We start from the raw sequence: 12,084 nt of genomic DNA, 5'->3' as shown, positions 1-12,084 counted from the left end.
CTCACCTCTGAGGGTGCCAGGAAGTGGACAAGTCCTGCTTGGTCCTGACTTCCTCTGGCTGAGCTCCCAGCCAGCCCTGGGCAGATAGAGGAGCATGTTCTATCCAGAGTGATCTGCCCTCCTCAGCCCCAGGAAAGAGGGAGAAGGCAGCGGCAGGAAGTCCCTGCCAGTGGCTGATACCCACACCTTCACTCCAGGTCTCTGGTTAGTTCTGTAGCAGTGGTATCACTCTAGAGCAGCGGTTCTCAACCTGTGGGTCGCGACCCCTTTGGGGGTCGAACGACCCTTTAACAGGGGTCGCCTAAGACCATCGGAAAACACATATACAATTACATATTGTTTTTGTGATTAATCACTATGCTTTAATTATGTTCAATTTGTAACAATGAAAATACATCCTGCATATCAGATATTTACCTTACAATTCATAACAGTAGCAAAATTACAGTTATGAAGTAGCAACGAAAATAATGTTATGGTTGGGGGTCACCACAACATGAGGAACTGTATTAAAGGGTCGTGGCATTGGGAAGGTTGAGAACCACTGCTCTAGAGCAAGTGGTTTGGCTCAGCCTTGACCCAGCCCCTCCCCCTTCTATGGCTGCTCCTGAGGGAGAAGGGAAAGAAGCACAGAGAAAGATTGATTCTGTCTTAAATTCCTACCTCAAATAAGAAATCATTTATTTAGGGATAAATTACATATGTAGTGAATCAATAGAGGAAAGCACAGGGTTAATAATCCTAAAATTGGGAGTGGGTGAAGGGAAATGAGGTCAGAGAAGGACATAAAAGTCTTCAAGAGTATTGGTTGTGTTCCATTTCCTAAAGGAGTTATACTCCTTTATTCTTTATTTAGATATAGACTGTAAAAAGTGTTTTGTAGTTAAAAACAAACTTCTTTGAACCCCAGTGAGAGATTCAACTTCTGGCAGGTACTGATGAAATGGGGGCCACACCTGGCCCCTAGGGACGAAGCCTTATTCCACCAGGCCCTGGGCTGAACTCCCCAGACCTCCAGGACAGGTGGCTGCCAGCTCTGGCCTCCTCAGGCTTCCTGACCCCTGGCAGCTTGCTCCTCCACGGACTGCCACAAGGCCCGGATGTTGCCCTGGCCAAAGCCTGTGGCCCCCTGCCTCTGAATCAGCTCCAGGAAGAAGGTGTCCTCTGCAAAGAGCGACTTGGTGAAGACCTGAAGCAAAAACTTGCCTTTCTCGCCGTCTAGCAGAATTCCCTGCAGGGCCAGCTGGTTGGGCTCATGACCTGCAGCTCGGATCTGACGTTCCTTGCCCGGCTGCTGGTAGTAGGCCTTCGGGGGAATCAGGAGCCGGCCCCCCGCCAAAGTCACCCCTTCAGTGGCTTCTGTGATGTTCGGTGTGTACAGTCCCACGTGCTGCAGGCCGGGTCCTCTGTGCCGGGCCAGGAACTGCTGCACCTGGTCCGGTCCACTGGCGGCCCCGGGGAGGGACTCAGCCAGCACAAGGGTGGGGACAGCACTGCATGGCCGGGTCTGCAGGGCAGTGAGCCTCAGCCCGCCTTGTCCAGACCCCGCTGTCACCTCGAAGCCCAGCTCCGGATCCTCGCCTGGGCTCAGTGGCAGGTGGTGAAAGCCTAGACAGTCGTGGAACCAGCGCATCAGTGTAGGGGAGCTGCCGCGGGTGCAGGCCAGGGTCAGGTGGTCCACGTGGCTGAACCATCCGGGGCCGGTTTTGGAGGACAGAGGGCGGAAACCGGGTAGGAAGGGTCCGCGGTAGCCGCTGCGCTCCAGCAGCGTCAGGCTGAGGTTGCCTGCCGGCGAGCTGACCACGGTGTAGGTGGCAGCGCCCAGTGCATCCTGCACACGAACAGGAGGCACCAGCACGCAGCTGCCCTTTGCCGCCAGCGCCCGGGCGGCTGCACCCGCGTCCGCCACATCAAAGCACAGGTTGGTGGCGCTGGGCACCGCGTGACGCGGGTCCAGGCCGTAGAGCGGCTCCCGGGGCCCCGCGCCCTCATTCACCAAAAAGACCGCGTCGCCGCTGCGCAGGGCCAGCTGCCGCCAGCCGCCGGCCTCCCGCGCCGCCCAGGGCTGGAAGCCGAAGAGGCGCTGCAGATCCCTGGCCAGAGGCTGCCCTGTGGGCACGTGGAAGGCGACATGGCACAGTCGGAGGGCGGGCGCGGCCATGGCGGTCTGGTTGGTGACCCCGGACTGTCCTTCCCTTTGGTCCGCTCACTCGTCCTCACCTGTCGTTCGGGACTCCGACTCTCCGTCGCAAGCTTGTCGTCGGAAGCCGGTGGAGTCCTGTTTTCCCCGCAGAGCGCGCTCCTTGCACGTTTCGGGGAGAAGTCACAGACCGACCCTCCTGGCTGCTTGCGGTTCTTTCTACCGCACCACCCCCACCTGGAGATCCCTTGGGACCACCAGGTCCCCGGTGCGAGTGGTGAAAACCACGTGGAGCCAGTGCTGGGCGGAGCGGGGGCGAGGGGCGGAGCCCGTGACTCCGGGACCGAAGGCTCCGCTCCCGCCCGAGGCTAACGCGGAGGTGCTGTGGCCGCCGGCCGCGCCTCCCAGAGCCTCTGGGACGCACTGAGCGTCCCCTCCCGGCCTCCCGAGATCACAATAGCTGCCTTCACTCGTTGGCCGGCGTTGGCTCTCATCCGGCAACCTCAGAGCAAAGGGAATCTGCCCCAGTTGGGAGAGGAGCCCAAACTCTCCCCCACAAGCAAGGGATATTTTATTTTATTTGCAATTTCATGTTTTAGCTTAAAAATTCTGGAGAATTTTGCTATTAACCTTAATATCCTGTTAAGACTTTCAAAATATTTTAGGATATTTAACTTAAAGCGTTTAACTTTAAAGTGTCTTAGGTGAGACCCCTGGCGGGGTAGCTCAGTTTGTTTGAGCATCGTCCTGATACACCAAGCCTGCAGGTTCCATACCTGGGTTAGGGCACATACAAGAGTCAACCAATGAGTGCATAAATAAGTGGAACAGCAAATTGATCTCTCTCTCTCTCTCTCTCTCTCTCAGCAATCAATAAAAGTTTTTAAAAAATGTTTTAGGTTACAGATTCTCATTCCCTGCCCAACATGGTCCAGAGAAATGGATATTATAGGAAGATGGGCCACCTACATGGCTTCCACACACATCTCCTTTCTCTTGGGCAATCTCTCAGCTCCACCTGCCTCTTTCTTCAGCCCTGTTTTTCTCCCAACATCATTTTACCTCCTTGTCCCAAGCAAGAAACAAACCAATGGTTCAGGACCTGAAAGAAACAGCTGCACCGGTGTCCTTTCTCCCCCTCAGCCCTACAGGACTAGAACTCTAGCCCTCCTCGTTCTTTGTAGCTTCCTGACTTTGTGTTGGGCCAGAGGAGCTTTCTGGGGGTGTTTCTGGCCTTGAGCCCCAGAATTGTGTGATGTAACTGGATTGAGGAATTAGGAGTCTTCCGGACTTCAGCTGGTGCTCCTGTATGGCTTGGGAAGGGTATTCCAAGAAGGGCAAATGGAATAAGCAAAAGGTCAGTGAGGAATGTGAGCCAAATCCTCAAAGGAGCAATGGAGCATAAGGTTCGGGAAGCATTTGGGATGGATGTCTTGGTTCCAGGCATTAAAAAGAGATTCATTGTGATGTGATGACTTACAGGTGAGTTTCATTGTCAAGAGTGAGAAGGATATGATCAGGGGATGGGGCTTAAAAAAGAAAAAAACAAACAAACAAAGGTCTGCAGCCAGGAGGGCAGTACCCAGAAGCTGGTCGATGGTGGTGAAAAGCAAAAGGCAGTTGGTCTACTCTGCAGACCAGTGAATTTGAGGACATGGGTTCCAAAAGCCAGGCAGACCTTGGTTTGAAATCTACCTCCAACATTCACTAGCTGTATGACTTGGGCCAAGTTGCTTAACTTCTCTGAGCCTTAGTTTTCTCGTGTGTAAAAACGGCAATAATAAATAGTACTTCATAGGGTTGCTGTGATTAAATGAAATAGTACATGCTTCAGCCTGGCAAGGGATTCAGGTGTTAGCCCTTGAAACTGGGCCTGACTATGATGGTTTAGGGGGTGGAGGGAGATATCACAAGGAGACCAGCTGTAGTAGGACCCAGAATAAAAGGCACAGTAGGGCTATTCCCTAGGCCTGAGCACTGGGAAGGCACTGGGAGGGCCCCAGCTTTGGTGATACATTCTGGGGGAAGAGACTCTGAAAATAGGGCTGTTTGAGAGCTGGGCAGAATAGGCTGTCATGACCAGGGTCTCAAGATAGAATAGTGCTTTCATGGTCAGGATCCTAAGTGAGCAGCTCTAATGCCTCCAGGCCTTTGCTCCAGCCAAAGGGGTTTCCACTCAAGGGTTCTAGACACAGGGAGCAGAAACAGGACCCCTGACCCATCTTGGCTGGGATACAAGAGCACCGTTGTCCTGCTTAGGCACCGTGCTTGATCTTGACCCAGGTCTCAGACTGGCCTCTAAAGAGGTCATCTGGGGGTAGAAGTGGTCACGGATATTGGTCTCTCTCTGTCTCTCTGGGTCAGACTCAACTTCCTGCCTGGCTGGCATCTGGCAGTGACCAATATAGGACCCCTGTACCCTTGGGGTCAGGACTTTCCAAAGATGGGTCCTTCGAGCCTGGCCACAATTGCTTTCTTGCTGGGGCTATGGATACAGAGGGTGGGCATGCAGGTCGAGACCAAAACAAACTGTACAAAGCCACGGGAGGGCACGTGATGCTGCGGGCCGTCCTGCTCTATCTGCTTCTACAGCGACTAGGTCCGCAGAGGTGGTGGCAGGGGCTGTGAAGGGCTAAGGAGCTGAACTAGGGGAACCACATCCTTCCTGCAGGTGTAGGCCCAGGCTAGCTCCTCCGAAATACTGACCCTTGCCTCTACTCAATCTCTCCTCTCCCAGAAAGCAAATCGCTCTGGGAACTCACGCCTATCTGCTTCTGCACCTCCCAGATCCTGCCTTTTTGAAACCCCCTCCCTTTTCCCTTCTCCCAGAGGTGTCCCGGAAGTTCCCAGGTTCTGGCCCTGTCCCTGCCCTGCCAAACCAGGATTCCATCCCTCTTCCAGCCTGCCCAGCAGTTGACATTTTATAAAGGGTGGCTCAGAAGACTTCACGATGAAGGTGACTTTTTGTTGTGGTGGTAAAATATGCACAACAATATTTACCATGTTAACCATTTTTAAGTGTAGAGATCAGTGGTATTAAGTACATTGTTCTGCAACCAGCATCTTCATCCATCCACTGAACTCATCTTCCCCAAATGAAACTCCCTACTATCCCCTCCCCGAAGCCCCTAGCAACCTCTCTTACCCCTTTCTGCCTCTAGGTACCTCATGTAAATGTCAAAGTAAGAAATATTCAAACCTATAGAGAATTTTTGTGAGTTTATTTGAGCCAAACTGTTGGCAATTGCTGGGAAGCAGAATCTCAATGGATTGGGATAATGCTCCAGAGAATGGACGTTTGTTTTTGTTTTTAATATATACTTTATTGATTTTTTTTTTTTTTTTTAACAGAGAGAAAGGGAGAGGGATAGAGAGTTAGAAACATCGATGAGAGAGAAACATCGATCAGCTGCCTCCTGCACACTCCCCACTGGGGATGTGCCCCAACCAAGGTACATGCCCTTGACTGGAATCAAACCTGGGACCCTTCAGGCCGCAGGCCGACAATGTTTTTAACCTATTTTTATAAATTAGTCAAAGGAGGAGATGTAGGTGTGTTAAATGAAATCCATTGGTGATAGATTAGAGAGGCGGGAGAAAGCAAAGGTGGGGGGACTTCTGGGATTGGATAAAAAGTGAAATGATAGACACATACTTCTTTTACTTAGGTGGTTACTGGTTAGTTAACAGTCAACAATTAACATGATGACAAACAATAACAATGAAGGAATTTGTGGTATCTGCCCTGGCACCCAGGACATTTGGTTGTGCCCTGAGGGGTCTGGAAAAAGGGAAGTTACAAGTAACCTTGACATTTCTAGGATATGTTATTATAGATGCAAAAAGACTAAGGTAAAGATAAAGGTTAAGGTAAAGATTGACCTTGCCAGGGAAGATACCAGCCTAGGAGGTGACTACCCACCATAACTGCTTTCAGTTAAAGTATAATTTCAGACCATCCTTTGTGGTTACTTTAGGTCTTATGTAGGCCTTCCCTGAGCTTGTCAGGTTAGCATGTGGCCCCTTTTGTCCACACAGGCTTCTTTCACTTAGAATAATTCCTTCAAGTTTCATCCATGTTGTAGCAGATGTCAGATTTCAAAAAGGTGACTTTTGAGTTAATTCCCGAAGGAAGTGAGGAAGCTAGAGAAATGCGAAAAGGCCCTGAGGTAGGAATGGAGCTGGTGTTAGATAAAAAGGCCAGTGCATCTGGAAGAAGATGGGGGGGCGGGGAGGGGGGGGGGGAGAGGAGAATAATAGTGATAAGGCAAATTTTAAATGAAAGTTAACAAAATAAAATTTATTTGCTTTGAAGATCTAATTGTCTTTTTTTTTTTTTTTTAAATGTGCCCTTGACCAGAATTGAACCCAGGACCCTTTGATTCTAAGGCTGATGCTGTATCCACTGAGCCAAACCAGCCAGGGTGAGCTAATTGTCTTTATTAAGCGATTCATGAATTGATTGGGCAGCATCTCCTCTAGCAACTAAAAGGGCCACTCTGAGGGGTTGTACAAAATGGAAGTTTTTTATAAGAAGAGGAGTAGGGCAAGGGGGCTATTAACAAAAGAAAAGATGATTTGGGGGTCAATATCTTTTCTTTTGGGGAAGGAAAAGGGGAAGGGTTTTATCATGCAAATTTCCTCTTTGTGTGTGTGTGTGTGTGTGTGTGTGTGTGTGTGTGTAGGGCTGGGATGGGGGGTGGGGGGTGGGGGGTTGGAGAAGGCCTCTATGACAAATTGCCTTTCTGGTGCTTGACCAGAAAATTCCAGACCAACTAGTTGATTAAGATTATGTTACTGGGAGAAGTTGGAACTGTAATTAGATCAGGTATTAAATCTAGGTTTGGTATCAAGCTTTTTAGCAGAAGTGATGCTACCCCGGATCTGTGATTTTTATCTTTAACAACTGAGTGAGCTAGGAAGTCATTGGAGGGTCTTGAGCTAATTCTACTGAACATTCTGGCTGCTGTGTTGATAACAGAAGGACAGGAAGCAGGGGCAGAATAGGGAAGCCACTGAGGAGGCTGTTGCTTCTAACATTGGCTGGAAGATTTTCACTGGTACATGGGGCAACTCTCAACAACTAAGCCACACCGGCCAGGGCTGAGGGGCACCTTTACGTGTTGGAGGATGGGAGTGGAGTAAAGTATTCCAGATGGAGGGCACAGCTTATCAAAGGCTCCTAGATGAGAGGTGCCTGTTCATTTCCAAAGCCCCAGGGCAGGGCCCTCTACTGGCCCTTCCTAGCTGTAGAAGGAGACTTGGAACCATTTCTTATTATTTTGCAGTACCCCCCCCCCCCCGCATCCCCTCATCTGTGGTTTTACTTTTCACTGTTTCATTTACCTGCTGTCCACTGAGGTTTGAAAATATTAGATAGAAAATTCTAGAAATAAACAACTCATATGTTTTAAATTGCATGCCGTTCTCAGTAGCATGATGAAATCTTGCACTGTTCCACTCTGCCCCACCCAGCACACAACATCCCTTTGTGGGGCGTATCCAGGCTGTGTGCATATAAGTTAGTCATTTCGCTGCCTTCTCCGTTATCAGATCCACCGTCCGGTAACGCCACCTTAAAAGGATGGCAGGTCACTAATGATTTCCACGTTGTCCAATGGGCAAGTCTCTGCCTCTCAGAAATGTTTTACGCAGTCAGCTCTCTCTCCTTCCTGAAACACTTTTTCCTTGGGTTTCCTAACGCCGCATTTCCTCCGACGAGGTTAGCTTCTTTCCCCACTTTTAAGTGTTGGTGCTGCTTTGGGCTTTGGTTGCTGTTTACATGCAGATGGTCCCCATGTTTATGTCCCCCTCCTAATCTTTTTTTTCTTCTTTTTTCTTCCTCTTCCTAATCTTTATTCAACTGTTAACTTGCCATCTTGACTTGCATGCCCCATAGGAACCTCAGGTTCAACATGCACATTGTCCTCCGTCTAGTGCTCCTATCTCACCAGTTGTCCCACTGTTCTTCTGGTCCTAGCTAGCAACCTGCAAGTCATTTTTCCTTTTTTTCTCATCAAACTTATTGGGGTAACACTGGTTAACAAAATTATATAGGTTTCAGGGGCGCAATTCCACAACACATCTGTGCAATGTGTTGTGTGTTCAGCACCCAAGTCAAGTCTCTTCCCATCACCATTTATCCCCCATACTCCTTGCAAGTAATTTTTGAACCTCCCTGTCCCTCAACCCTTACCTCCAGTCATTCACCCAATCATCATGCCTCTGCCCATTTCCATATCTCCCAAACTATCACATCTTGCTTCATTCCTCCTTCCCCCTTCTCCCCCCTCAAGTCCAGGTCCTTACTGTCTCTTCACCACCTAGGCACTGCAAAGACCTTCTAATTGCCTCCCTGGCTTCAGGCTTTCCTCCCCCCAAACCAGTCTCCACCCTGCGGCTAGAGTTAGCTTTGAGAAATGCAAATCTGATTATGTTTCTGGCAGGCTTAAAACCCTTCACTAAGTTCTGATTGTATTTGAGATAAAGAAAAAAAAATTCCTGTGGCTGATTAGACCCTGCCAACATTTCCAGTTTTTTGGGTTTCTTTGGTTACACTATCCAACTCCCCTATACTATAATTAGTGTCTTGACAGTTTTATGCTCCCTCCCACTCAGAGCTTTTGTCTTTGCTGTTCCCTCCTGTCTTGACCTGGCTAACATCTTCTTCATCAGTAGGTCTCAGCATAACTTTAACTTGCTTCAGGATGCCTTCCAAGATCCGCCCGTCCCCACCCCAAGACTTATTATCAGTGCCTAACACAGGGTTGGCACAAGCTGAGAGCTCAATACAGTAAACTTAATGAACCAACTCAGGCCTCCAGGGCCAGGTGGGTTATTACCAGACGGTGCAGTTTTTCACATCACCTCTAGGTGTCAACCTTGGCCTCAGCTTAACCAGGCCTTGTCAGAAGGGCCGGAGTAGGAGGTGCCCAACCAACAAGCTCTGGGAAGCTTTATGGAAACACAGCTTCTCCTCCACCCGCTCTGGCTCAGCTGCCTCGATAGGGTGACCAATCATCCCAGTTTTCCCCAAACTGAACTTTCATGCTCCCAGGATGTGGAACTCTCAATCCTAAAACTGGGACAAGCGCAGGCTAATTGGGGTGGATGGTTACTCAACCATGGACAGAATGGCCAACGCCCCCAGGTCTGCACCAGGTGAAGTCTAGCCCAGCAGGAGAGCTTAGTTCCAACCTAGACAAGCCCTTCAGAGCAACACCACTGGGGGGCTGGCCTGGTAGCCTGAAGATGGTAAGAATCTAGGAAGAGAAAGTATATATACTTTAAATGACTATAAAAAGACCTACCTCTGTGTGACAATAGCTACCATTTATTGAATGCGACTGGGTATAACACACCTATTTACATTGTTTCTCGTCCTCACAGAAACCCTAACAGTACAGATTATTCCCTTTCCAGAGATAAGAAAAATGAGACTCAGAGAGGTTCAGTGACCAGCCCAAATCACACGGCTGTTAAATAACATGGTAACATGGTGAAATTCCACCCCATGTCTGCCCAACTACAGAGCCCCTTTTATTTTCACTGACTCTGCGGCCTGGCCATTCCCCTCCTGCTCCAGTCTTCATGTGGGAGTCCCAGGGCTGTGAGTAAGAGGCAAGGAGCAGGTGTGGGTCGAAGCGATTGAGGAAGAAGGCCTGTGACCAGGGCCTGGGGGTGGGGTCCAATAGCATTGCCAGCTGGCCTGTCCACCCTTGAGTGGGCTCTGCCACCTTGAACTGGGACAGAGCCCGGGGACCTCCAGGAGGCCCCTCCATAGGCTTTTGTCGTGACACCAGGCTGTGCCCTCATGGCGAAGCCAGGGCTGTGTTTCCCAGCGCCCAGGATGACCCCAGCCAGCTCTTATCTGATTGCAAATGGACATCTGGACATGGGAGAGGCCCAGGGGAAGAGCCATCAGGAGCTAGCCATAAACTAGAGGGACACGTGAGGAGTGGGGGGATGGGTGGAGGCTGTGACAAGGGTCACCCTAGCACAATGCCTTGCCTAAAGTTTGGTCTCAGTGAATGGTTGCAATGAATGATGCAGCCAGCTGCCTCTCTTTCACAGAGATATTTAAGACTGAGTTTTGTTTTTGCCCAGGTGGTTGTTTAGGAGCGGAGTTGCTTTTGAATATTAATCAAGAGTTGGTTGTATAGAAGTGTGAGCAGAGGACTGACTTTGGTTAGGCAGAGGCCTGATGGGCCGGTCAGAGCCCTGGTGGGCACTCATTGGTCTGACAACCAGATGTTGGTTTCACAGGAGGAGGTATAATGACCCAGTCTCTGGGATCCTTTACATTAAAAAACAAAATGCAGACATCCCTCAAAAATTTCAAGTTCTCTGGCAGGAAGGTGCTTTGGGCCACGCAGTTTCACTTTATTTCCTTGGTAATATCCAGACTTTAAGGTACAAGGTCTGTCCTGGGCCATCTTGGCCTCAGACCTGCCCAGCCTCAGAACCTGGTGAGGCCTGGTGCCCTGAGACCAGGTTCTGCCCTCTGGCCCCACTCTGCCAGCCAAGTAATCAGGGGGATAGAACTTGAGTGAGTCCTCACCGATCCGGGCCATGTTTCTGCTCCACCCTAGCTGGCCTTCCACCTGAGGACTGGGCTGTTACATTCTAGGGCAGGTTGAGGGCCTTGGCATACAGTTAGGAAGGAGAGGAGAGAAACCATTGATTATGCTGCCTTATATACAGGACTCTTCTGTCCTTCACTCTGAAAATACCTAGTGTGTTCCAATTGTGACTAAAGGGAGGAGGAACTTGTGAAGCAGTCACTAACAATGTACTGTCACAACTGATGTGGGACCCTTGCCGGGAGCCCACGGAAGACAGTGAGCTGATGCAGTGAAAAGCACATGACTTTAGAGTCAGGCAGAATCGGGTTCTGCTACTCTCTTGCTGTGTGACCTGGGGAAAATTACTCAGCCTCTCTGAATCTTGATTTCCTCAACTGATAAATAAGGATAATACTAATAATGTCCATGTCACAGGTTTGAGGTCTAAATTTGCTGATCAATGTACATAAAGCCCTAAACAAGTATATAAAAATGGTATTTATTGAGTGCTTATTATGGGGCAGACCATATTTAAATGCCTTATAAGCACAGTATGAACTCACATCAACCTATGAGTTGTGCACTTTCATTGTCTGTGATTTAGATGCAAAACTGAGACATGAGGAATTTGAGTAACTCGAGTGACTCGCTCAGTCCCAGGTCTGGTAACTAGCAGAGCCTGGATTTGGACCCAAGCAGTCAGGCTCCAGCTCACACCTACTTACTACCAAGCCCTGATGCCATCTGGAGTAAGGCTGAATAACGAATAGCTATTATGATCATAGCAATTTAGTATTAAGTGCTTTTTATATCCATGGTGCTAAGTGTTAATTATTAGCATATTTGGATGCAACGTTGATCCTTTTTGTTCCTATTTTTTTCCACAGCCATGGCAACAAAGGGCCTTGTACTCACTACAGCAGTGTCCTGCCTTTGTCTGATCCAGCCCGGTGCGTCACTCTCTGTAAACAACAAAAGATGTGTCCACCCAGCTGCCTGTCCCTGCCCCCACGAGAGCACCAAGGGAAGCTGAGGCTTCTCCGCCTGGAACCGAGCTAGGAGAGCAGCAGACAGGTACAGATCTGCAGCGGGGAGCAGGGCTCACAAAAGAGAGGTCATACTTAATAAACCTGATTAATTTCTTTGAGTGGCAACAAAGCCAGCAGACAGGGGTGAAAGGAGGGACAGTAATTCATTCTGATTCCGAAGCACAGGAGTGTAGCTAAAACCAACAGAGATTTTATAGAGATGCTGCCGGCGTCTGGCCGGGTACTGCTCACGGTGACCCAGTGAAGGGGAAACCAGAGCAGGACAGACCCCAAGCTTTCTAATCAAGACCCAAGTCTGACCAGGACACTGGCCTATTAATTCCCTTCCAAT

General features: G+C 49.5%; 1 protein-coding gene across 1 annotated transcript; it reads right to left on the bottom strand.

The window, feature by feature from the left end:
• Positions 1-252: 252 nt before the first annotated feature.
• Positions 253-2,511, bottom strand: HPDL (4-hydroxyphenylpyruvate dioxygenase like). The gene has a single exon (XM_059689962.1). The coding sequence runs from the start codon at positions 2,159-2,161 to the stop codon at positions 1,046-1,048; it is 1,116 nt and encodes a 371-aa protein (XP_059545945.1). The 5' UTR covers positions 2,162-2,511; the 3' UTR covers positions 253-1,045.
• Between the last annotated feature and the right edge of the window lie 9,573 nt (positions 2,512-12,084).

This window comes from Myotis daubentonii, chromosome 3 (assembly GCF_963259705.1).
Source record: "Myotis daubentonii chromosome 3, mMyoDau2.1, whole genome shotgun sequence".
NCBI lineage: Eukaryota > Metazoa > Chordata > Mammalia > Chiroptera > Vespertilionidae > Myotis > Myotis daubentonii.
This window is presented reverse-complemented; position numbering and strand designations above follow the sequence as displayed.

What these genes read in the sequence shown, in the direction of transcription:
- HPDL (XM_059689962.1), bottom strand. Translation starts at nt 2,161, where the DNA reads ATGGCCGCGCCCGCCCTCCGACTGTGCCATGTCGCCTTCCACGTGCCC.